Below are 25396 nucleotides of genomic sequence, written 5' to 3' on the forward strand. Positions count from 1 at the left end.
TTATGAAATGTGCCTAATAAATACAGGGGTGGGCGAAAGGAGGTCTATAGCTATTCATATGGAAAGTAATCCAAAAATTAATAAGTAATAATACAGGAACCAACTCGGTGTTTCACGCACTCACAACTGTAAACCTCACTTGCCCCGCCCTGTGTATGCGGATGCATTAGTCAGGGAGGCGCACAGTCTTTGAGGACCTGCTACCTGGTTAGTCGTCACAGCATCACTTTGTCTGGGTCACATGTCAGCGCTTCACTGCTAGTGACATTTAGCTCGTCACCAGCCTTCTTTCCTGGCCTCCTCTGAACTTATGTTCCCAAGAGTCTACACCTTAGAAAATGACAGACTTAAATAACTTGGAAATTTCAGGGCTTTAGATCCTTCAAGCAGAGGACACCTCTTGTTGGTTTTGCATCATCATCTTAGAGACTTCTCGTAGGAGGAGTACCAGCCTGGAAGTCTCCGTCCTCTCCACTCAGAGGTCCAGGCTCTGCCCTCTCCTGAACACACAGCCTTGTGGCCTCTCAGTCTCTGATTTCTTATCTGTAACCGGTGGGTACTTCAGGTCTCTCTCACACCTGAAATAATATGTCAAAAGTGCTTTGAAAACTAAAATGTTCTGTGCTTATTGTTTAACATTCAAAGGCACTTGAGAACAGTTTGGAAACATATTTTTCTTAATATCTTACATGTTAGTATTTATGTTTTAGTTAGAAAAAAATAATTCTCAGAGCTGAGGCAGGAATGGGCAGTAGTTTCTGCACACGTTGGAAGAGGTCCCCCTCGATATGTCCGATGCCTGCAATGTGTTAGCAGCTGGTGCCGTGACCGCAGAGAGACTCCCTTTCATTCAAAAGCACCTCAGCGCCTTAGCTGAACAACTCATGTCTGACGTGGATACTGGGTATCAGCCTGCCCACATCTTATTTACAATATTTTGAAATATTGCATATTGTTCATTTACATAAACAGTATAACTCCTAACAATACCTGTTTATTCCCAAAGATTACTGTGAGAATCAAATGGGACAATCAGTGTAAAACATCTTGTAAACTGGAAAGCGACACACAAAAGGGACGGGATTGTAAAGATGGTAAGTGAACAGAATGGAGAAGTCAGTGAAGTTTTGGTGGAACACTGACAGGACAGGTTGAGAGAGACAAATTTTTGGTCACACTAAAGATCCCAGAAGATCTGATGACGCAAATGTTGTATTTCTTAAAACACAGACACACACACACACACACACACACACACACACAGGTGTCTGCAAGGATAACAGGGAAAGGCCAACCAGAGAGATATGTCAGCCTTCAACTTCATCTTAAAGTTCTATACCCCTAAATCCACCTACTTACTGTCTATCAAAAGGACAGGAAGAGCACCACAGCTGAACCTGCGGACGTGCGCCAGCAGAGGCTGCCTGGCCTGCTGCGGGAGGTGCTTCCCACTCCCGGGTGGCGGGCTGGCCTGGTAGGACTCACCGGGACGGCTGTTCAAGTGCAGATTCTTGGACACCCAGACGTACCGAATTAGAATTTGAGGGAGAAGAAGGGAGGAGTGGACCTGGGATCTACTTTAACACGTATCTGAGTTCTTAAAGGTTTTAATATCTGTATTTACTGACATCATCCTGCATGCAAAGGAGGCTTCTGGGTCAGAAGAGGTTATTATTTACTTACAGAAAATTGTTGCATTGGTTCCCTGTATTGTCATTTCCTCTCCCCAGGGTGACATAATGAGGACCAGATGTTACTTAGCCTACACTGTAGGTGAGAGATCTAAGAAATATGAATTGGGACGGTTGTATAAAAGACGGCAGCTGCCGGCCCCCTCCCCTCTGAGAGGGAGAGAAATCTACCTCTTCAATGTGTACAAATTCAACCTGGGAAGGAGCTTGGGTTCTTAGTCATGGGAAGGTAATGTACGCCCTGGGAGTGGGTAAACAAGGACGTCCAGCTCTAGGGCCTTGGGAATGTCTCTGCAGAGATGAGTCTCCTCCTCCTCTCCCTGTCCCCACTCCTTGAAAATGTAACTGCACACCTCTGGGGTTAACTCCCCAGGTTTGCCTTTTAGCTCAGGTCCCATGAGCCAATAAAAATGCTGAGAAAGCTCTAGCTGTACAGAAATATAAAAATATTTTCTCTGTAGTTTCACACTCTTATAACTGGCCATATTTGAAGTAAACTGGACCTGATGATTATTTTTCTCCTTTGGTCATATATTTCTGAATCAATGAATCAAGGTAACATGGGAAGTTCTGTAGGAGTTCCATCCACAATTCAATGAGGCCTGGTAGAGCTTCAATACATGGATACTGTATTGAAGTTCAAGTTGAAGTTCAAGTTCAATACATGGATACTGTATTCAAGTTCACGAACAGGCTGTTATTAACAACAGCATGACCATGCTGTCCTATCCTCAAGTGCCTTTGTAACAATACTTTTACAATGACCACCACCTTTTTTTTTCAATAGGCAGGAAATAAGAATACCGCTGTCTAATTTTTGTGATTCTAATAACTTATTTGAAAAGGAATTTTGGTAGTTCAAATACTGGCCTGGCAACATTTCAAACAAAATCTGAAGACCACATCACGAGACTTTCCTAGAATTCCCGCTGTGGGGAATACATTCCAGACTGATGGTACCAGGTGGGCTTGGACACCTGGCACTGAAGACGGGCCTGGAGGCTGCAGCAGGAGTGGAATGAAGGAGTTCTTGGAGCCCAGCCTCAGGTGATAACCAGAGGCTTCCCAGATAACAGGAGATGATGGGAGGCATGGAGGAAAAGTCCTGGAGAAAACAGAGCAAGCCTGTCCCGCCCATTTACATGCATATCCCTGCCTCTAAAACTCTGTGAACTGATGTAACCTCTGTGTGTTGGCCAGTGTCCACAGAGAACTGACCAGTGGTATGCTCCCATTTGCTTGGACCGAGAGTAGATAATTCATTTAAAAAAGCAAACTGTCCATTACTTTAAGATCATAGACCTGTCAGTTTACCAGGCTTGCCTTCTAAAAGATGTGCCAATTTCCTTCCGGATAAATTGAACTCCTGAATCTACAAAAGGAGCAGAGGAGTTCTGGTAAGTTACTCTATTATTAACCACTCTCACACTCTGTTCCACTTTGTGGTGAAATGTATCAAGAATAACATAAAGTTATTCCTTCCCTTTCTTCTTTTTCTTCCCTTCTTATCACCCTTCTTCACATTTTTTACTCTGGGGGCAGGTTATGGGGTAAAGTACATAAGCTCTCTATATATTCTTAATAGCCCCCCTAAGAAAATCAAGATTGATGAAAACAAAGTCTTAATGCATCTGAAAATAATTTCTAGAACCTTAAAATAGGTATGTGTTCTGTGCTTCCTTCACTTTCTTGTTTAACTTATACACTAATGGCTCACTATCATTTTTGGAAAAGTAGAATCCCAAGTCATAGCTCTATTTCTTATTATTTTATTGTTAGGAACTGGAAGAAAGAATGAAAGACTTGAAATTAAGTCTCTGTGATGCTAACATGTCTTTGGGGAAGGGGAGGGGGTGGGCGGGTAACTGTTAGCTGTCATTTAAATAGTTTATGAATATTTTACAACTTTACAGAACCATTAACTCACTTATGGACATCTTGAAACCAGTTTACCCTGGGGCTAGCACTCCAAAATTAAATGACTCAGGGAAACATTCCACTGAGATTTTTAGGGGTTTGATTTTAACTTTGAACACAAGGTACAGTATGCAGAATCTATTGGATGGCATGAAAATATAATTAGGAGTTCAGGACCTGCCTGACAGAAAAAGCATAAACAGAATATAGAAGTCAAGCAGGTAATACAGGAGGTTAACTGAAGAAGGTTAGAGGCAACCAGAGGGCAGGTTGCAGACTTCCATTTATTTACTCACATCAGATGAGGTAAATCTGTAAGGTTCTAACATCTACCATGGAGACTAAAGTTGCAAAGCCAGTCCTTTCTGGAGGGGACTTGGAGACCCTTACAGGGAACAGCTGTGACAAGCCCACAACCATCTGCAGCTCTGGCAACCTCCTGGACACATCCTGCTTCCAGACCCGGAGTTGTGGTCTCAATCTCTGGCCAATATCAACAGTCCACCTGAGACGGTCACTGCAGAGTGTTCAACTTTAATTTAAGACAAGGTTCGGGACAGCTGCCCCCCAATACGGCACCCTGGAGTAATTTGAGAAATGGCATATATAGCAAGGACTCTCGGACTTGCCCTGTCTTCTCTGAAGCAGGTCGTAAGCCCCACAGGCAGGGGCTGCCCTCCCCTACAGGGAGGAAAGGAGCGTGTTTACCTCCAGAGATTCCAGCAGGAATCGGCACCACTGAATACGCCAGACCGGCTAAGCTTTCCAGTTCTCCTTAGCTGAAACCCTTCATCCCATCCCAGCCTCCCACAACTCTGCACTCTCCACAAAAATACTCAGGCTCAACCCCCTCTTTGGGTCTTCATTTCCTCATGGAGGCTTCTGTGTCATACAGAAATTGTATTAAATATGTTGATAGGCTTTTCCCTTGTTAATCTGTCTCCTGTCAACCTAACTCACACGGCTCCAATCAGGTTTCCTAAGAGGGGAGACAGAAAAATATTTTTTTTTTACCTCCCCTACACTCATTTGAGATGGAGAAACTGTTCCCTTAACGAGTCCTTCCTGTACTGAGAAGGTTTAAAACGCAACAGCAAGATGATTATGAAAATAAAATCCATATCCTTGAAACAGGAGTGTTAAGTTTAGGAATAACATATTGCTTAAGATTTAGGAAAATTTATACTATTATGATTCTGAGAGAGAAATCTGTCTATTGATTCTAACTTAATATATTTAACTAATTTTAGATTTAACTACGTAAAATGTAAAATAACCAAACTGACAGGAGTATTGGGATCTTTAGAGTCATTGCAGTTATCATTTTAACTTACTCGATTTTTTGAGGATTTTTAAGAATGGAAAGTGTCGACTTGTTAGGGATGTAAGTCTACCAGGTTTCAGGCATTGGAAAGTATTACAAATAAAATAGAACAGATTAAATTCATAAATGTGGCTAAAAACATGAAGATTACAATGGGGGATCAAGCCTGTTCTCCTGCGGTTAAGCTTGTATTATTCAAAGGTCTCTGTGAAAGCGAATGCTTTTATTTTATATAAAAATTAAAATGCATAAACAAAATGACAAATTGAACTGAAACTCAAAACAAAAAGGCTAACTTTTCAAATCGGAGACTTCGATAACTCACTCTTAATTTATAACCCCAGTAATCCTCTTTGTAAGAACACAGGTGCCTTTGAGATGAAGAATATCGGGTGAAGGGCGGAACCCGCAGAAGCCCCCACCGGTGCTGCGCCGAGCTCCTGTCACCACTGTGCACGGCCAAGACGGGCTCCGGAACGTCTGCTTCCAGACTTTCCAGGCTCCAATTATCTGCCTTTGCCTTCCTATCATGGTCATTTTCTGCTGGCCCTTTATAACTGCATTTTGTTTCCTGTTTTTTCTTTTTTAAACTTTTTTAAAATAAAGATTTTACTTATTTATTTTTAGAGAGAAGGGAAGGGAGGGACAAAGAGAGGGAGAGAATGTGTGGTTGTCTCTCACATGGCCCCCACTGGGGACCTGGCCCGCAACCCAGGTATGTGCCCTGACTGGGAATCGAACTAGTGAACCTTTGGTTCAAACTGGTGACCCACGCTCAGTCCACTGAGCTACTCTAGCCTGGGCTTTTTAAAACTTTTTTTAAAGGACAATTCTGGCTCCTCTCTGGGGGCTCTGCTGGCCAGATTTGAGCAGGGGTGAGGTGTTTTCTCTTCCTGCACATGAGCTCAGCCCGCTCCTCAACTCTTCTGAAAGGGTGTTGCCAGCTCAGGTGCAGAGGCACAGCCCTCGCTCGGCAGCAGGGCCGAGTGCCGCCAGGGACCTGCCATGGGAGGGTCTCAAACCCACCATAATGCCATGGTTTGGCTAAGGCTTCTTTGAGAGAAATATCTATGAAGGGTTGTCTGAACTATAATCCAGAGTTTGTTCATTCTTCAAGATATTACCAAAGTCACACTTGGATTGACCACGACTGCCAGCAAAATACATCTGGACACTACTTGGTTTTATATCCCTGCGACCAGAATTGCTTTAAACAGGATAAGGATAGCCACTGACATTAAAAATTTTAAATGCGCTTAAATGTGACTTTCTCAATCTTCCCAATGACCTGATCAGGCATGTGAAATACACGTTCCGTCTTACAGATGAGGAAATGGAGGCACGGAGGCCGAGCACCTTGCCCGAGGGGTGAGTGGCACAGCGGGGGTGTGAACACAGGCTCCTCACCACGCTGACATTATGGCTTTTACTGAATGAAGGCCATTGCCAGGTTCACTGTGAAGGTATCATTGAAGATGTTCTATTTTGGGTACCAACCTTACTGTTTTCTTTCTCTTGTTTCCCTGTCAAATTTATTTTTAAAATAAATTATATTGTAACATATGTACTTTCTGTATATAAACAAATCATATTTTGAATAAAGGGAAGTACGTATAGATAAAAAAGAGTAAACCAATGAATACATGCTAGTTTATACACGGAAAAAGTAGTGTACCCTGGCTGGTGTAGCTCAGTGGATTGAGCGCGGGCCTGCAAACCAGAGGATTGTGGTTTGATTCCCAGTCAGGGCACATGCCTGGGTTGCAGGCTGGTTCCCTGCAGGCCAACTCCCAGCAGGGGATGCATGAGACGCAACCATACATTGATATTTCTCTCCCTCTCTCTCCTTCTCTTCCCCCTCTCTAAAAATAAATAAACAAAATCTTTTAAAAAAAGTATTTGTTAGAAATCCGAAGAGTATTTGTTTTTCATAGAATCGTATGGATCAACACTGCCCAAGAGAGACAGAATATGAACCACACTATACAAATTAAAATTTCCCAATAACCACCAGAAAAAATTGTAAGAAATTAATTCTTGTAATATATTTTACTTAACCCAAAATATTCAAAATATCATTTCAACATGTAATCAGTATAAATTAATAAGACAGTTGCCATTCTTTTTTTCAACTGTCTTTGAAATCTAGCACACATTTCCCCCAACAACACATCTCCACGGAAATGTGCCGCATCTCTGGTGCTCAGTGGCCCTGTGTGACTACAGGCTGAGTACCAGAGAGTGCAGCTGGAGATGCATGCGGGTCAGAGACCAGGCTGTCTGGGTCCCCCTCACTCATTTTTTGGTAGGAAACCAAGGCCCAAGAAATTCCGAGACTTACCTATGGCAAAGTCAGGGTCAGGCTTTTTGCCGTTGTTCACACTTCAGGTAAGTGAAGATTCGCTTCCCCACAGAAGCGCCAGTGCCCTGCCCTGTCAGGTGCCCACAGGTGCCCACAGCCGCCCTGGGCCCTGACCCGCCCTGATCCGAGACCCCCAGATCCGCTGCAGGGCCTCTGCTGCAGGGTCTGAGCTGCGAGCTCCACCCAGAGCTCCAAAGGTGACAGTGTGTTGACCTCAGTGGTGGCCAATCTAGAACTGCAGCTGGCATTTAATTTTACTCTTTGATGTGTCCTTGAGGGGATGAAGAAGCTTGAACAACTAAATGTCTCCTGCTTTTGTTCTCTGCTCTGTTACCTATTTAAGTCAGGATGTTCACTGAGCACATATCTGAAAAGGATAAAGCCAGCCAATGTTTATCTGTGGGGTTCGTTTGTTTATTATTTTAACGGCATCTATTTGTTTCATGTTGGTCATATATTTGAGACGTTATATCACCACAAGGAATTAAAAGAGGTAAATTCTTTACTCTTCGGGAAGGAAAAAACTAAAACAAAGACCAAATTTAGCAAATGCCTCACCTTTTTAATGTTGAATTGCCTCATCAGATTTTTTGCCTCATTGGAATGATTTCATCAGATTTTTACAACCTTATAACAACTGGAAGAAATGCCTAGGAGATAAGATTACAAGCTCAATCTGTGAATTAGATTCTACTTTTTTGGAGAAAGCCTCACAGGGTGGTGAATTTATCGCCAGTTTTCTACAGCGGCAGTGGGGCCTTGCGGCTACTGGTCCCTCCAGCCACCTGCCTTCGGGGACCCTGTGAAACCGGCTCAGGGGCACCACGCTGCCATCTGTCAGTGGCTGCTTTTTCCTGGACTACGTTTCCCAAGGTCCTGGACCCGTGATCCATCTTCATGGAAGAACAAAGGTTGCCGTAGATTTGACTAGTGTTAACCAAATTACTGTGAGAGCTCAAAAGTTATTTTTTTGAAACAGAAAAGTCTCTATTCTTCCCTAAATTTATTTCTAAATTTTCCAGTAACCACCTGAAAATTTTCCAGCAAGAAACCTGGCGGGTTCAAAAGCTGGCATTGGCTACCAGGAGGCACTGCACATGGAGGACAGCCCGTGATGACAGCTGACCACCCATGATGCTGCCCAAAGTCAGGTGAGGGCTCACCAACACAATCAAGATTTGCTTGATTTTCCTCTGGAATTTATACAAGGCGGTCCTACTCTCTGGCTACTCTGATAACACTCAAGTCAAATGGTCTCACGCTTGTTGAACGCCTGTGTTTGCGTCCCTTTTAGCCTCGAAGTTAGAGGGACTGTCTCAGAGGCCAAGGGGGGAGACGGGGGACGAGATCCCTTCAGGGGCTTGCGAGTTTTCTACCACTGTGTATCCGGGCATCTCTCTCTCTTCAAAGCTTTATTATTTGTTTCTTTTCTTCCCCTTATATATTTGACAGTTTCCTATTCTTAACTCTCTATTCTTAACTATAAAAGTAAACTGCTTTATATTTCTCACCCCAAAAGCACACAAAGTTAAATCTCTTTTGAGTTGCATTATGGTCTTATTTTTTTTTCTGCGATTGCTGCCCTCAATACACACACACACAACTTTCCACCCTTTCTTGATTGTACAGAATGACAAAAACCCACACTAACAAAATTAATTTGGGATTCTCTCTTCTCATCTCCCACCCCATTCTTCCGTAATCCCAGGGAGAGGGCATAATTTCTCGCCGTGTGGTGTGCCAGAAAAGAGAAAAAGGAAACAGGTAACAGCAGAGGACAACCTACGAAAGGGAGTAGTCCCCAGAGAATTGTACAGCCTTCTGTTCTCAGTGCGTTATCTGCATCTTCCGTGGTCTTTGCTTTGGAGATGATTCCCAAATTTTATAAAGAAACAGAAATAAGTCAGACAGAGACAGACAAATACTTACATGTGGGACCTAAGGAGCGAAATAAAAGAATACACATAATAGAAACAGACTCCTAGATACAGAGAACAGACTGTTAGTTGTCGGAGTGAGGGCTGGGGGTGCTGAGTTCCAACGGTAAAGGGACTCAGAAGTAAAAATCGGGAGTTACAAAAGAGTCACAGGGGTGTAAAGTGCAGCACAGGGAACACAGTCAATAATATTGTAGTGACTCTGTGTGGTGGCAGGCGGACACTTGAAATATCAGGGGACCCCTGTGTGAAGTAAATGCTTGTCTACCCACTATGCTGTACACCTGGACCTAATGCAAAATAATACTCAGTCTAAACTATAATTAAAAATTTTTTAAAGCATTAAATGCATAGGAACCTGAGGATGTCAGAGTGCTAGAAAGGCAGCTAGACAGGAGGCACCAGCCCCGGCTAATTGGCATTAATTGCCTGTTGCATAATCCTGGGGTAATCAATTAAATTATATAAAGGTGAAGTTTTTCATCAGTAAAGTATGGTATTACTGTCAGTCCTCCTGATCTTACCTTAAGGGGCAAATGAAATGGCAACTCTAAAACTCCACAGCCTACAAACTGTTGTCTTTATTACTATTTTTGGATACCTCTCATGTTCGAGGCAGCATTTAAATGTTCCACAGGAAAACCCATTTAGCCCCTACACTAGCGTCTAAAGTAGATTCGTCACTGCCCTCATTTCACACGTGAGAAAATGGAGACACAGAGGCGAAATAACTGGTCCAAGAATGGAGAAGGTGAGGGCTCTGATTCGGACCCAGGCGGTCGAGCTTCGCAGCTCTGTGCTTCACTGTCTCCCTACACAAACCCAAGTTTAAACGAAGTCATCTCCGAATAAACTTGGGGAACGTTGGCAACACACGGTACTGAGCCCACGTCTCTAAAGGACAATCTTTACTGAGCAGCAGGTAGTGAGGCCTACAAACTCACAGCTGAGTCCAGCAGGAGGTGGCAGTCCTTCTTACATGCATGTGGACTGAACAGTCTTGAAAGTCAATGGGTCCTTAATATCTCAGAGATACAATGATGCTGTATTTAGATGAGTATTTGGTGAAACTGTTTATGAGATCATAATTCTGCAGTGAAGCCAACAGATACACCCAAGGCCAGGGGCAGGCTTTAATTGGAGGAAGACAAACAGGTTGTGAAATTTTTCTTTCATCTCACCTCTAGGTATATATATCAAAGATACTGACCACTGGTTTTGGTTAACAATGGATGGGGGCCAGAAAGTTCAGATACAGAGACAACTCTGTGTTCTTAATCACTCACCCATACCTGCTACCTGGAGAAAACCTGCTGGCCTCTTTTTCCTTCCATTTCTTTCCCTTGCTGGAGTTCCTTCGCAACGGCGCCCTAGAAGGACAGCACACAGTCAGAAGAGGAAAGCTGACACTTTCTCCTTTAATCCTTTCACAGAGGGCTTTACTTTTTATGTTCTAAGATGCTTACCCCAGATCCACAAACTTCCGCTTAATCTTCCCTCCTTGCACCACCAATGAACTGGATGCCCTTAGTGATTTGGGGCCTTTGGCACTGTCTAGAACATACATGTAAGTAAAAAAAAAAGACCGACTATTATTATTTTTAAAGCTATGAGTCAAAAGTCAGTGCCTCGTCTCTGAAGGGCTCTGTCTCAATTTCTAACTGTAAAAGGAACTGATGGATGCTTTTTTTTAAGCTATAGGGAACAGACCCATGTGGAGGAACATTTGGTTAAGCCAGGAGATGTCCTGCTGGACGGAGGCCCGATATGCATCACTGAGTGTTGGCTTCAAACAGGTATTGGAATGAACAAAACAAGAAGAATAAACACTATCGTTTCACTCCTTACATCCAAAGCAGGGGCCAACATGACTTTCCTTTTGTTCCTGCGCCTTCTGATAGGAACCCAGTCACCCTGAGCATCTAAGAGATTTAGGGAGACAGTGCAAGTCAGAGCTTCCCCTCCTGGGCTCTCCCTTGCTAAGGGCCTGCCTGCAGCTGGTCCTGGGACAAAGGAGGGCAGAACATGGGGAAGACTTTCTTAAGCAGGAGCTCAGCAATAAGACACTGATATCTTTGAAAGGTCTCTTTAAAGTTGGGTTGGAGCATGAGTTGGCCGGCCTCCCGTGATACTGAAGGTGCCAAACACTCTTCAGTGTTTGGAGCTGAGTGATCTTTGCCTCTTTGAGTTTTTCCGGCTTTCTGAATGGCAGCAGCTGCTGGAAATGGGGACACTCAAACTAATGCCAAAAACCAATCTGTGGAGAGGCTTTGCGAATGAAGTTCAATGTCAAATGTAGGAGCTATATTCTACTGTTGTGATTTATTCCACCTTAGACCACGCAGATAACTCCTAAGGCTCTACCTGGAACTATTTAGCAAAGGATGCAGTTTGGTATTATCTGCCAGCATATACAGTTAGATCTGAGATGATTAGCAAAGGATGTTTAATTTCGATGCATGTTGGATCGTGAAATTACTCCTTCCTAATTATCTATTGCTGTCTCTATCTCTTTAAAGTTAAAAACACACTCCAGCAACTTCCTGGTGAGGACTACAGAGAGAGCAGTCCTCTTAAGAAAGTGTTCAATTAACCGTGCAGGTTGATTTTGCTTATAATGTTATTTATTTCAGGAGAAATTTCTTAACACACATACTTACAAAACACGAAGCACACACACAGTTCTCACTTAGAAGTCTATATCCAAAGCTCTAAAGAAGCAAAGGATATTGACAAACACTGGGAGTTTTTCACAATGAGCTTCACATATTTTTAGTTAGTGATACTTAGATTACAGTAATTCCTTGAAATGCCCTGGCCAATGTGGCTCAGTTGGTTGGGAGTTGTCCCACAAAGTGAAAGGTCACGGGTTTGATTCTCGGTCAGGGCACATGCCTGGGTTGCGGGTTTGGTCCCTGATTCGGGTGTGTACCAGAGGCAACTGACAGTATTTCTCTCTCACATCTGTGTTTCTCTCCGTCTCTCTCTCCCGCCCTTCCCCTCTCTCTAAAATCAGGAAGCAGGTCCTCAGGTGAGAATAAAAACATAATAATAAAATAAAATAAAACAAAACACAAGAGTCAGAAATGCATTCACATCAAAATCCACGTCTAACCTCAAATATTTATCATGAGTACTTGCGTCATTACTCTTAGGGGAACTGAATTCAGCAGCCACAGCTGTGACACAGACACAAAAAGAAAATCCAAAGACACGGCACAAATACCTGCTGGGGTGATTTTGCTAAGGGACATTAAACAAAAAAAGGCAGAATTTCAATTATGTTCAGAGAAGCCAAAGAAAAGAAAGTGCTGGATTCTTCCAGATCAATCCTAAAGCAACTCTTAATGGCTAGGCCTGTGCAAAGTTACAAAGCAGACTGCCTAATTATTTTCTGAATGAGTGGCAGCTGGGCGATGATTTAATGAGGGATGAGAAGGCTAGGTGAGAAAATGGGCATGGAAACACTCTGCAGCCTCATAGTGTTGCAGTTACTGGGCATCCGGGGACTAAAAGCCTGGTTCTGCCCATTGCAGAGCCTGCTGCTAGGCAACCTTACATCGTTATCTCACACATTTGCCAAAGTGTGTTCCAAGGAACACTTACATATGCTTTCAGAAGGCTGAATTCAGAGGCAAGATGAAGTAATGATGCACTTTCCCATTCTAAATCAATCAAGTGCATATTAATGGATATCTGAACTTCTAGTCTGCCTAAAAACCAACACTGGATTTTTATGATTTCAGAAAAAGAAAATGTGACAAGAAAATTTTTGTTAGTTTATGTAGCTTCATGTAAAAGTGCTTTGAGGCTTTTTGAAATCTCTCAAACACTACCTTTGTGAGAAATTACAAGTATGCTGACCTGGTCCTCATTTTCTTTTCCTTCTTCTTTTTTCAATCCTCACCCAAAGATATGTTTATTAACTTTTTAGATAGAGGAAGGGAGAGAGAGAGAGCGAGAGAGAACGAGAGAGACAGGTAGGTAGACAGAGAGACAGACAGACAGACATCAATGTGAGAGAGAAACATCGATCAGTTGCCTCCTGTACATGCCCGAATGGGGATCAAACCTGCCACCTAGGTATGTGTTCTGACCAGTAGTTGAACTCATAGCCTTTTTAGTGTATGGATGGGGCTCCAACTAACTTGTCAGAAATTTCAACGTATAGAAATTTCCTAGAGTGGAGTGTTCAGTAAGAATGCAAAGATGAGGTCTAGTCTGCATTTATGAGAACCGCTAAACCCCATTCTGGTTTATTTATTGACGAGCCAATGAGTTCTAAGAGCCACACGTGTAAACACTCACACACAGAAGGAAATCAGGTTAACATACTTTATCTCAAAGCTGTCTAGATCTGCATAGCGAATTGCTCTCAGACAGCAAGGAACTCAAGGATTTTACAGAATGCTATTGTCTGAATCAGATTTTGAAAACAATGAGGCTAGATCCTACTTGGTGAATCGATACTGTATCATCCTCTGTCAAATAGTTGGAAGCGTGGAATCTCCCCAGTGTTTCAAGGATACTGAGTTCCACTCTGGGAACTGGGCAGGAAGAGTCCTTGAGGGACACGAAAGAGCTACACCAAAGGTGGTGCTTCAAAGCGGTCATCGGTCAGGCCAGTCTAATGAGCACACTCCGTATACACGTCCAGTTAACTGTAATTGTAAGCTTGCTGATTTCCAAATAGAAAAACCAGGAGAGAACAAAACATATGAATGATGTTGGTGGTTATGTCAGCTGTAGCTCCCAAAGTAAATCAGAAAATTAGTATTTCGGTTTATAAATTCATTTTTTCTAGGTTTGAACATCATGAGTTGGTCCCTCTGAACTTGATTAAATCTGGGTACATCACTGAATTTCTGGACTCCAAGTACTGAGGTCTAGACTCCTGGCTCTTGGCACTGGCTGGTAGTAGGCTACTTTCCGAGAGTCAGTTGGCTCCTTGACATCTTTCAGTTCAAGGTGCAATGGAGCCTGAAAGTGAAGGGCAAACAGAATAGGCCTGCCCAGTTGGTGGTGGTGGTGGTGGTTGTGGGGCAACAAAATGTATCACAAAACAAATAAGCAACAAAGGAGAGAGAGAAACAGACAGACAATGACTCTAGTCTGCAAAGGCCTTGAGGGAAAGCATGGGATCTTATAAACGTATATTCAGCCTTTAACACAATTCCTGACACAGTGCAGGTGCTCAGTAACTTTGTTGCATGAACACATAAATGAACAGATTGATGTTCATGAACATAGAAAGCATAGAAAACTCAAGGTTGGAAACCTCTTTCAGGAGAAGAAAAGATCGTGAGGCACTGCTTTCATCTGGTCACAGTTAATAACCAACAAACATACTAATAACTGACTAAAAAGTCAGTATTTTTTAAATTTAAATGTTTATTTCTTGATTTTAAAGAGACAGAGAGAGAGAAAAAGGGGGGGGGAGAGATACACAGACATCGATTTGTTGTTCTAATCATTTATGCATTCACTGGTTGATCCATGTATGTGCCCTGACTGGGGATCAAACCTGCAACTGTGACGTATCTGGGTGTCACTCTAACCCACTGAGGTAGCTGACCAGGCTCAAGTCAGTACTTGATAAAAATTCAACTAAACTGCTTGTTCCTGGTTAGCCAGAAATACAGTCTGCCCAGAAAAATAAAAAAATGGGAAAGCTCAAGTACTTGGTCTTCAGAAAAGAAACCCCTCCCTCCCTATTCTCTTGGTCCTGCTTATAGTACAGGTGGCAACTTCACCCCGAAGAGGCAGCAGTAGCAAACAGGAGGGGCACCGGGGAAAAGGATGGATGTCACTGCTCATTACCGCTAATCACATTTTACTGCACCACACAGCTAGTGACTGCGAAGCCCAATTCCCATCTAGGTGACACTTCTCCAACCTGAGAAGAAACGTCTGCTCACTTCGAAGATCCATAAATACATTAGAAGTAAAAGGCAGAGAGAAATGATCTGGACAAGGTTTAGCCACTTTTAGAAGTATTTGGGCCAGATTTCATGTGTAAGTGATGCCGTCTCTGACTATATGTAATTTCTTTCAAAGATCTAGTTATGCCCAATGAACTCAGAGAACCACAAAGTATTGACCTATAGCTCCAAATACGTATATGCTTCTGCTCCTTTGCTTTTTTATGGGTCCAAGTAAGGTCTACACATATTTTTTTTCTTCTGAAGAGATGATACAGGGCTTGACACAAGTATATTTCTATAAAAAGTATAATTATAATCCACAATTTAGGTTAATTAATGAGAGTTTTTGAAGCCTTTCATTCTTTTGGAGATAGGTCAAAATCATAGTGCAAGTCCTTCATCAACTTGACAATCACTATTGGCAAATGAGTGGGCTTGGACATGTTTTCTCTTGCTTCCGCTAGTATACTGTCCTCCCCAAGTACAGCAGTACCTTTGTACTCTTCCTGAGTTGGTTGTGGAACTCGTGACAAGTACTGAAACTGACAAGCGCCGAATGATGTGTTTTCTCTCCTGGGGCGGCGGCGTGACTCATACAAGTTCTAGTGAGTATGCGGAGTCCCGAGCAAGCGCTGGGTGCTGAAACATTTTTTTTCCTTGTCAAAATGTGACACGTACAGAGTTTGATGAGTTCTGAAGCTGATGAGTACCGAGATCTGACTGCACTTAGTTTCTACCTCAAAGCTTCTTCTAGAAGAGCTGTGCTCAGGACCAGTGTGTGAAAGACAGTTCCAGCAACTGACGGGCTCCGGGAGGGAAACCAGGGGAAATGTCAGAAATAAAGCTATGGCGCTTACCCAGAGTCTCAAAACACAGTGAGCTCCCACAACCAACTGTATTTCTATGTTCACCATGTATGTGAGGGAGGACTACAGTTTTTGATCTGGTAGAGATAAATTAATATGGACTTTCTGAAAATGCAAATGACATACAATCACACCTGCACGGCAGCAGCATGCCCCGTAATACCACTGCTGGTGCTGGCTGGTCAGGGTCTTTACAGGCAATTTGATGGGTATTTAATTTAAATGATCATGTCTCCATCATTAGGTTGATCATCTTTTTATATTTTATACATAATGCAGATTTTCTCTTCAATGAATTGACAATTTCCTTAGCCCACTTTTGACTTTTAAAAAATTATTTGAAGCTACCTGTATATTAAAGTCTATTGATTAACTTTGTATATGTGGTCCTGTTAATGTCTCTTGTCCACTGAACTCAAGAGTATTTATAAGATAGCTGCTGAGTATAAAGAAAAAAACCAAGAAACCAACCCCCGCTTCATCCGTCACCCCACTCCCATTGCAGTTGACACTCTGAAGTCCCCGGGATGTACCTCCCTATTTCCACTCTCTGACACCCCCCCAAGTAGTTATCTTTGTCATTCCCATTCACAACCTCAACATTTTGTTTATACCTCTCAACAATCTGCTAGTTTTGTTTAACTCTATAGCAATAGAATCACATGTATTCATCTGTATTCACCAGTAATTTGCTTCTCAATGTCTTCTTCCAGAGATCCGCCCCTGTTTCATTTCTGTGTGGTTTATTCATTTTCCCTGCTGCACCAATTCATTATAGGAATATATAGGGTCCAGCACAAATAACACCCCTTTTTAATTTACAAAATCATAACCATGTAATTCTGTAAAGTAACAATATCACACTCAAGCCCATCATATGACACTTTAGGTGAAATGCTCAAATAAAAAAATAAATCACTACACCCATGTTATGACCCCACCAACCACACTCCAGCAGGTGTCACTGCTGCTGGACCCTGTATTGCACTGTATTTATCTCTTCTACTGGTGATTATCCCAGTGATTACTGGTTTGGGTTGTTTTCAGGCTTTCCCATCATGCAACAGGACTGCTGTGAACATTCCTGTGCACGACTCCTAGTAGACAAGTGCAGGATTTCTTTAAGCCACATAAACAGGCAAAGACTTGCTGGGTCAGAGGGTTGGCCCATGTTCAACTTTACCAGGTACTGCCAAATGGTTTCCAAAGAGCTTGTACCAATTTAGATTTCTACTAGCAAATACCTGATTCATGGTTATTTCACATATTTGTCAGCACTCAGTAATATCAGATTTTAATTATTTTGGCAATATGGTGGGTATAAAATGGTATCTCATTTGATTTATTTCATACTTTCCTGATTACTAATAGGGTTGAACACTATTTCATAAATATTATTATAGCCATTTGGTTTTCATTTTCTATGAAGTGACTATTCAGGACATTATACATTTTTCTCCTATATTATTTGTCTTTTTCTTTTTAGTGCTGTATAGGAGTTATTTACACAATTGGGACACTAATCCTCTGTTAGTTACATAGGCAACAAACATCTTCTCCAAGTTTGGTAGATTATTTATTGTGTCTTTTGAGAAACAGAAGTTTCTAATTTTAGTATCATTTGACATTATCAATCTTTTCCTATTTTTTCGCCTCTTGTTTAAGAAATCCTTCCCTATCCTAAAGTCACAAAATGTTCTCCTACATACTTTTTAAAGGTTTAAGATTTTATTTATTTATTCATTGACTTATTCATTTATTTTGGACAGAGGGAAAGGAAGGGAGGGAGAAAGTGAAGAAGAGAAACATCACTGTGTGCTTGCCTCTAGCGTGCCCCCTACTGGGGACCTGGCCTGCAACCCAGACATGTGCCCTGACTGAATATCAAACCAGCAACCCTTTGGTTTGCAGTCTTGTGCTCAATCCACTGAGCCACACCAGCCAGGGCTAGTTTTTGAAGTTTTATAGTTTTGTATTATCCAGTTAAGTATGGAATCCTCCTCCAATGAAGTTTTTGCATGGTATGTAATAAGAGGAGGGCTATTATAGTTTTTAAAAATGTGGATGACGACTTCTGGCCAAGATGGAAGTGTAGGTGGAAACACTGTGCCTCCTCACACAACCAAATTTAAAGACAACAAAAATTTAGAAACAAAAATGCAACCAAACAGACAGAAAAGTAAGCTGTACATCCAGACCAGTAAGAGGGGCGGAGTTGCCAGTGAAGAGGGGTCCGGGCAGGAGGAGGCGGTGATTGGTGACAGATGGAAACCCAGTAAGGCTCTCAAGGTGGCTGGCTGGCTGACTGTGGACACACATTTGCACGCAGAGAAACTAGGCAGGTTTAAAAATGGTCAGTGAGACAGACTGCGCAACCCAGGGACCCAGCAATGGGAAATAAAGCCTAACACCAACTGGAAAAACTTTTGAGGGCTGAGGTGCTGGGAGAGACTCCCAGCCTCACAGGAAAGTTCACTGGGGAGACCCACAGGGTCTTAGAATGTACACAAGCCCACACACCCTGAACCAGCACCAGAAGGGCTTAATTTGCTTGTGAAAAGTGGCAGAAATCTGAGAAAGAGTGAAAAAAATGCCATAGCTCCCTCTCTGACCCCACCCCCAGTCACAACCCAGTGAGTAGGCTGACCCACCCTGGTGAACACCTAAGCTTTTGCCCCTCATAAGTAACAGGCGCAAACAGACCAAAATATTATGGCTCAAGTAAAAGAACAGCTCAAAGCCCCAGAGCCAATACTTCTAGGTGACCAAGAGATAGCCAACCTAACAGATGCACAGTTCAAAACACTGGTGATCAGGATGCTTACTGAACTTGTTGATTTTAGTCACAAATTAGATGAAAAAAATGAAGGCTACACTAAGTGAAATGAAGGGAAATGCACAGGGAACCAGTAGCAATGGGAAGAAAACTGGGACTCAAATCGATGGAGTGGACCAGAAGGAAGAAAGAAACACCCAATCAGCAAGGAATAAAGAAACAAGAATTCAAAAAAAAATGAGGAGAGGCTTAGGAACTTTCAGGACATCTTTAAACTTTCCAACATCCAAATTATAGGGGTACCAGAAGGGGAGGAGGAAGAGCAACAAGAGGAAAACTTATATGAAAAAATTAATAAAGGAGAACTTCACCAATCTGGCAAAGGAAATAGACTTCCAGGAAGTCCAGGAAGCTCAGAGAGTCCCAAAGAAGGTGGGCCCAAGGAAGAACACAACAGAGCACATGATAATTATATTATCCAAGATTAAAATGAAGGAGAGAATTCTAGAAGCAGCAAGAGATAAGGAGACAGTCACCTACAAAGGAGTTCCCATCACTGTCAGCTGACTTCTCAAAAGAGACCTTACAGGCAAGAAGGGGCTGGAAAGAAGTATTCCAAGTCATGAAATCCAAAGACCTACATCCAAGATTGCTCTATCCAGCAAAGCTTTCATTTAGAATGGAAGGACAGATAAAGTGCTTCTCAGATAAGGTCAAGTTCAAGGAGTTCATCATCACCAAGCCCTTATTATAGGAAATGTTAAAGGGACTTATCTAAGGAAAAGAAGATAAAAAATATGAACAGTGAAAGGACAGCAAACTCACAGTTATTAACAACTACACCTAAAACAAGAGCAAACTAAAAGGACAGCTAGATCAGGAGCAGAACCATAGACATAGAGATCACAAGGAGAGTTGACAACAGGGGAGTGGGAGGAGGAGAAGGGGGGAGAAGGTACAGAAAATAGCATAGATGGTAGGTAGAAAATAGACAGGGGGGAGGGCAAGAATAATATGGGAAATGTAGAAGCTAAAGAACTTGACACATGGACATGAACTTAAGGGGAGAAATGGTGGGAGGGGGTGTGCAGGGTGGAGGGGAATGAAGGGGGGAAAATGGGAAAACTATAATGGCATAATCAATAAAATATATTAAAAATAAATAAAAATGTGGATGACCAATTTTCCCAATTTATTAAAGAGTATTCTTTCTCCACCATCCACACATGTGGCTGTCACAAAATGTGTGTGTGTGTGTGTGTGTGTGCAATCTGCTTCTAAGCTCTTTAATTTTGTTTCATAGTTCATTTGTGTTCCTCTGTATAAAAAATGTACAGAGCTAAATAATTCTAGGCAACCCCCATGGCCCTCCACCTCGGTCTTCTTTAAGAGTTTCAGGTATTTTAGGCCTTTTTTTCTTTCTTATAAATTTAGAATCAGGTTGCCAAGTTCCACAAAATGTCTGTTATACTAAATCTCTACATCAGTATGGAGAGAAATGAGATTCTTTTTTGTTATTCATTTTTTTAAAGATTTTATTTATTTATCTTTAGAGAGGAAGGGAAGAAGGGACGGAGAGAAATATCAATGTATGGTTGCCTCCTGTGAGTCCCCTGCTGGGAACTGGCCTGCAACCCAGGCATGTGCCCTGACTGGGAATCGAACCACGATCGTGTGGTTTGCAGGCCCCCGCTCAATCCACTGAGCTATACCAGCCAGGCTGTTATTCATTTTTTTATATGACAAATAAATTTTACAGTGAGCAAACATATATCCACCACCTAACTTCTAAAATTTCCATCTTGCTACATTACCTTATAACCATTTCTCTACTCATCTATTAATTTTTTAATTTTTAATTGTATTTCAAAGTTGCAGATACTTCACCATTATACACAAAGTATTTATTTTATATACTTATTTTATATCATATGTGTATGTATGTATGTATGTATGTATTTCAGATGTGAAAAATAATACAGTTGACCCTTGAAGAACATGAATTTGAACTGCACAGGTCCACTTATACTCAGATTTTTTTCAATAAATATACAGTTGGCCCTCTGTATCTTTGGGTTTTGCATCAATGGACTCAACTAAGCATGAATTAAAAATAGTATTTTTGACCTGTGGTTGGGAATCTATGGATGGGGAGGGCTAACTGTACGCTTTATTCTATCCCAGCCTAGATAAGGAAGTTGAGCATTCACGAATTTTAGTATCTGTGAGGGTCCTGGGACCAGTCTCCCACGGATACTGAGGGACGCCTGTACCTAAGACTTCGGGAAGTCAAAATGTGCATGTGAATTTTGACTGTGTGAGGGCCGGTGCTGCACTGTGCAAGGATCTCTGACCCGGTGCACTCGGTGACTGTGCAGGAGTGAGTCAGATGGGCCAGGAAGAGAGAGAACCTACTCGATTCCTCTCTGCGTCATTTAACTTGTTTAAACAGAAATTCATTACTTCCATAAATGAAAAGATACTATTAAAATGACAAAATCTATTGACACGGCTTTGAAATTGTGATATTGATTCTAGGAGCCTTTTAAAAATTTAATTGGCTAATTTCTTGCATTGCCTTTGCCATAGTTTTCTATCACATTCTTTTGCAATATAAATCATTATTGTGTAAATTTCTTCTAAATAAAAATCAAATTAATAGGTTAATGTCTGTATGACTTTCATCCTCAAGTATATGTGTTTTTCTATACGATTACTTCAGTGTTTACTGAAACGTGGCTACCATTCCATGAAATCTCTAGAAGGCCCCCTGAAGAATTTCCTTTATCAGTAAACTTGTGGAGCACTAAGGAAGTAAAATTACTAACTAGGGAGGAAAACACAAAAAATAAATAAGTAAATGCAAGGGGGGGGGTGTTCTCTTATCCCACAGCATAAACAAAAAAGCAATATTAATTATTAACTGTGAAAAGACAAAAGACTTAGGACTATGAGAAAAAAAGGCATTTTTATATTGCACAAATAAAGATGTTAGTGAAGTTAGACAAAACAGAAGGAGAACAAAGAAATTAACAGTACCTTTTTCTTCTGATATTTTCCTGGTGGTGGCTTGATGGTGGCAGGGAGAGTCTTCCACTTCATGGTCGGATTTTGAAGGGGAGGAGAGTGAAGTACCTCCCCAGGCAGAGAAGGAAGGCTCCCTTTCTGAGTGCAGCGGTCCTTGGAATTCGGCTATGTGGTCAGACTCCGAGAAGGGCACACAGCCGGCCACGGAGGTGAGGGATGGAGCACCAGAATCTGATTCTGGGGAGGAAGTTCTCAAACCCTTGGGCAGAAGTGATTTGGTGATATGCATGTGGTTATAGAAACGGTTTGACAGCTGCTGATATAAGAGCATCAGTTCCATGTAATACTTACTTTGAAATCAGATTGACCTTTTTTTTTTTAAAGTAAATACCCATGAAAACCAATTTTGTTTGTTGGTTTACAAATGAGACTCCATAGTTCACGGCTCGCCATATTACCACTGTAACTAACACAGACACCTAAGACACATGAAAACAATTACTTGTACATTCATTATTTCCTACGGGTAAAACCAACTGCTGAATATCAAAAACCACATCACGAAATATGACAATACAGATAATGCTCTTGGTTAGTTCATTGAATGAGTACCAAAAGAATCTGAATTACAACAATCATAAATCTATCGAGTTGAGTAAGGATTTTGGAGACAAGAAAGTGAACTATTTTAGCTATTTCCAACTACGGCATCGAATCTGGTTGCAGAAAATCAATAAACTGTAAGAACAAGGATACAGCCTAATGCTGTAAGTCAGAACACGGTCAAGGGTGCTCACCTTTCGCTCGAGACTGTCTTCCCCATCTGTTGAACTGACACTATCATAGAGTCTTGTGCGAGAAGGCCTCTGGCGCCTGTTCTTCACGGAGAGCTGGGCTCGCGTTTTCAGGGCTTTCGAGTCCAGGCGCTCTGTCTCTGGGACTGCTTCATTCAAGTCTAAGAAAAGAACATTGCAAAACAATCAGGGAGAGAACCCTTTGGAGGGGATTGATACAGAGACCACAGACACTATAGCAAAATCTTAGTGATACCAGACAAGAAGGTCTGGCAGCCATGACGGTCTGGCTAAGATCCTACAGGTAACAGAAACAGCAGCAAAAAAAAAAAAAAAAAAAGTCCCAGGAAGATCTAGAAATGTACAAAGCCTGAGGGGGAAAGAACCGGTACTAAAGACAACTAAGGCAACAACAAAAATCTAACACCCAAAGAGCATAAAACCTTCCCACCACGTAACTATAAAAATCACCGATCTGTATTTATGTATGTGTGTATGTATGCGTGTATGTATGCTGGAGTGTTTGATGAACAAATACATAAAAGGAAGGTCTAGCAGAGCTGGGAGATCTTAGAAACCAAGGACAAAAATCTACAAAAGTCAGATGGCTGGTCAAGTGCAGGGAGCAAAAGACCACCATTGGTGTAAGTTTTCTTGAGCAAAATTTACTAATAGGCTTGAATGGTTTCACTTTCACCTTTTCAGAGTGGCGGTCATTAAGTGAAATCATAATGATCGAGAAATTAATAAGTATTTCTGGATTTAAATTATTAACATAAAGCAAATAACTGAATTGTAAACAAAATAATTAGTACTGTTATTAATAGAATAAACCAATTTTTTAGCAGTATTACCCCAGGAAATGCCCTTTCACAATATTATTATAAAGGTGCATTCCAGATATATTATATTACAAAACTAAAACAAGTAAGTGCCTCGGGTTGTATCTCTCTTACCTACAGAACTTAGCACTTGGCATATGATTCTAAGCAACATATTTGCCCCTAGGGGATACATCTGTTGAATGACATTATTGAAAGAAGATTTTGACTTTTCATTTTTTATATTTTAAAGAAAAGTGACTATTCAGAAAAGCTAGACCATTCAGGTATATATAAAGGACAGCTAAATATTTTCTAATGAGTAGTCTTCATTTTTTACATGTCAATGGAGAAAAAATAATCTCCGTGATCACTTTATTTTACTCCTTCCATTACAATCTAAATTTGCAGCTACCCATGAAGAGTTACTTCATTAATTGTGGTAACTGGGAGAGGATCAACCTTACAAGCTTTTGTTTACATATAAAATGTGAAAACACCCAATAGATAAAAGCAATAATATAATAATTATTAAACAATGTAATCATATTATTATATTATATAATTATTCTATACTACCACAGATGCACATTTTACAGCGTATCTGTGTTGTACTTGGACTTCATGTTCCATGACACGAAGCACTGTCACATACACCGTGTCCTGTGTTCCTCACAAGAGCCACAAGACACAAGTGCTAAGTATGTTTCTTCTCCTGATCTCAGAGAACTCAAACAACTTGCTGCATCTCCACAGCTACTTGAGGAGATGCTGTGAGTATTCTAGCTCTTTTGACTTCCAGGCTAGTACTCTGCACACTTTGATTTAGTTAGTGCTGACCAAGTTATTAGAGTAAGATTTTAATGCCAGCGGGGTTGTGTTTTCAGTTGTAAAGTCACATTATCACATGACTAGTCTAGGAAGTTGACCTCTCCAACAGGCTACGTGTGCCATCCTACCATTAACCTCCCACACGTGTTAAGAGAGCATTGAAAACTACAGAACAAAAATTTCTCAGATGACTCCTTGTTTGGTTGGTTTAATAACAACAGCTTTGGTTACTTAGTGCCAAAAAGACCTAAGGAGGAAGCTCATCTGACTTTTGAAAAAGTCATATGGCTCCGCTTGCGATAGAACCCTGGCCTCGGTGGATCCAACGGCGCACTGAACGCCCAGGACCGCAGGAGCCGCTCCATCACCTCCAGAGTAAGGGAGGGGGAGAACTGCGTCTCGGCAGGGCTTAGAATACGGAGACTTTAGTATGGGACTTCCGGCCCCACTGCTATTCAGTAGTTTGCCCAGTACTGGTGTCAGCCAACCCCCAAATGGCCATCTGGTATGCCTGCTCTGGTATGCCTGCTACCACTGACTAGGTTCTAGCCACTGAAGCGCACATGCGAACTACATCTTTAAAGGGTGAAGTCAGCCGGAATCTGACAAGCAGTGCCTTTAATCCATTACCCAAGTGGCCAACAATGCATGGCACCTGACTAACAGTTTTTAAGTATCTGAAAACCAAGATCTCAGGGCCCTTTATGGTAGTTATGCATGGGCTACAAATCAGTGACTTACATTCCAATTGAAAAAAAAGTTTTAAAGTAAATAACTGGAAAAGTGGGATGTAGCTGAGGTCATTCCCTTCAACAGCTCTTATACCAGAAGGAAGGCTGTTCGGGAGACACCAGAAATCACCCCCACCCCGGGAGTGTGCGCGGATCTGTGTGCAGAGGAGGAGGTGTGTATAGACAGCAGTCAAGCTGCTGGGCACTAGCGGAGTGATCTGCTCAACCTCTGGACGCTCTCTTTTTCTATCATGTCATAGCAGAATCAGAACATCATAACTCAAAAGAACTCTAAGGATTCTAGCCCACTGTTCGTTCTCAGATCGCAAAATGGAGGCTGCAAGGTTACTAGCTTCTCTTCTAACTGTGTCACACGGTTAGCCTGTGCAGGAGAC

General features: G+C 41.8%; 1 protein-coding gene across 5 annotated transcripts in view; it reads right to left on the reverse strand.

The window, feature by feature from the left end:
• Positions 1 to 25396, reverse strand: part of PPP1R9A (protein phosphatase 1 regulatory subunit 9A) — a 274499-nt gene that overhangs the window by 12128 nt on the left and 236975 nt on the right. For 3 of the 5 annotated variants that reach the window (XM_037046456.1, XM_037046457.1, XM_037046455.1), the window contains 4 exons: positions 22622 to 22779; positions 21837 to 22083; positions 10698 to 10785; positions 10524 to 10601 (listed from right to left, as the gene is read on the reverse strand). In XM_037046456.1, the coding sequence (XP_036902351.1) occupies positions 10524 to 10601; positions 10698 to 10785; positions 21837 to 22083; positions 22622 to 22779 (571 nt within the window). The remainder of the gene's footprint in view (positions 1 to 10523; positions 10602 to 10697; positions 10786 to 21836; positions 22084 to 22621; positions 22780 to 25396) is intronic. The other 2 variants (XM_037046458.1, XM_037046459.1) reach the window with 1 other exon arrangement.

The sequence above is a fragment of the Sturnira hondurensis genome, unplaced genomic scaffold (assembly GCF_014824575.4).
Source record: "Sturnira hondurensis isolate 20B ecotype Veracruz unplaced genomic scaffold, ASM1482457v3 Scaffold0005252, whole genome shotgun sequence".
NCBI lineage: Eukaryota > Metazoa > Chordata > Mammalia > Chiroptera > Phyllostomidae > Sturnira > Sturnira hondurensis.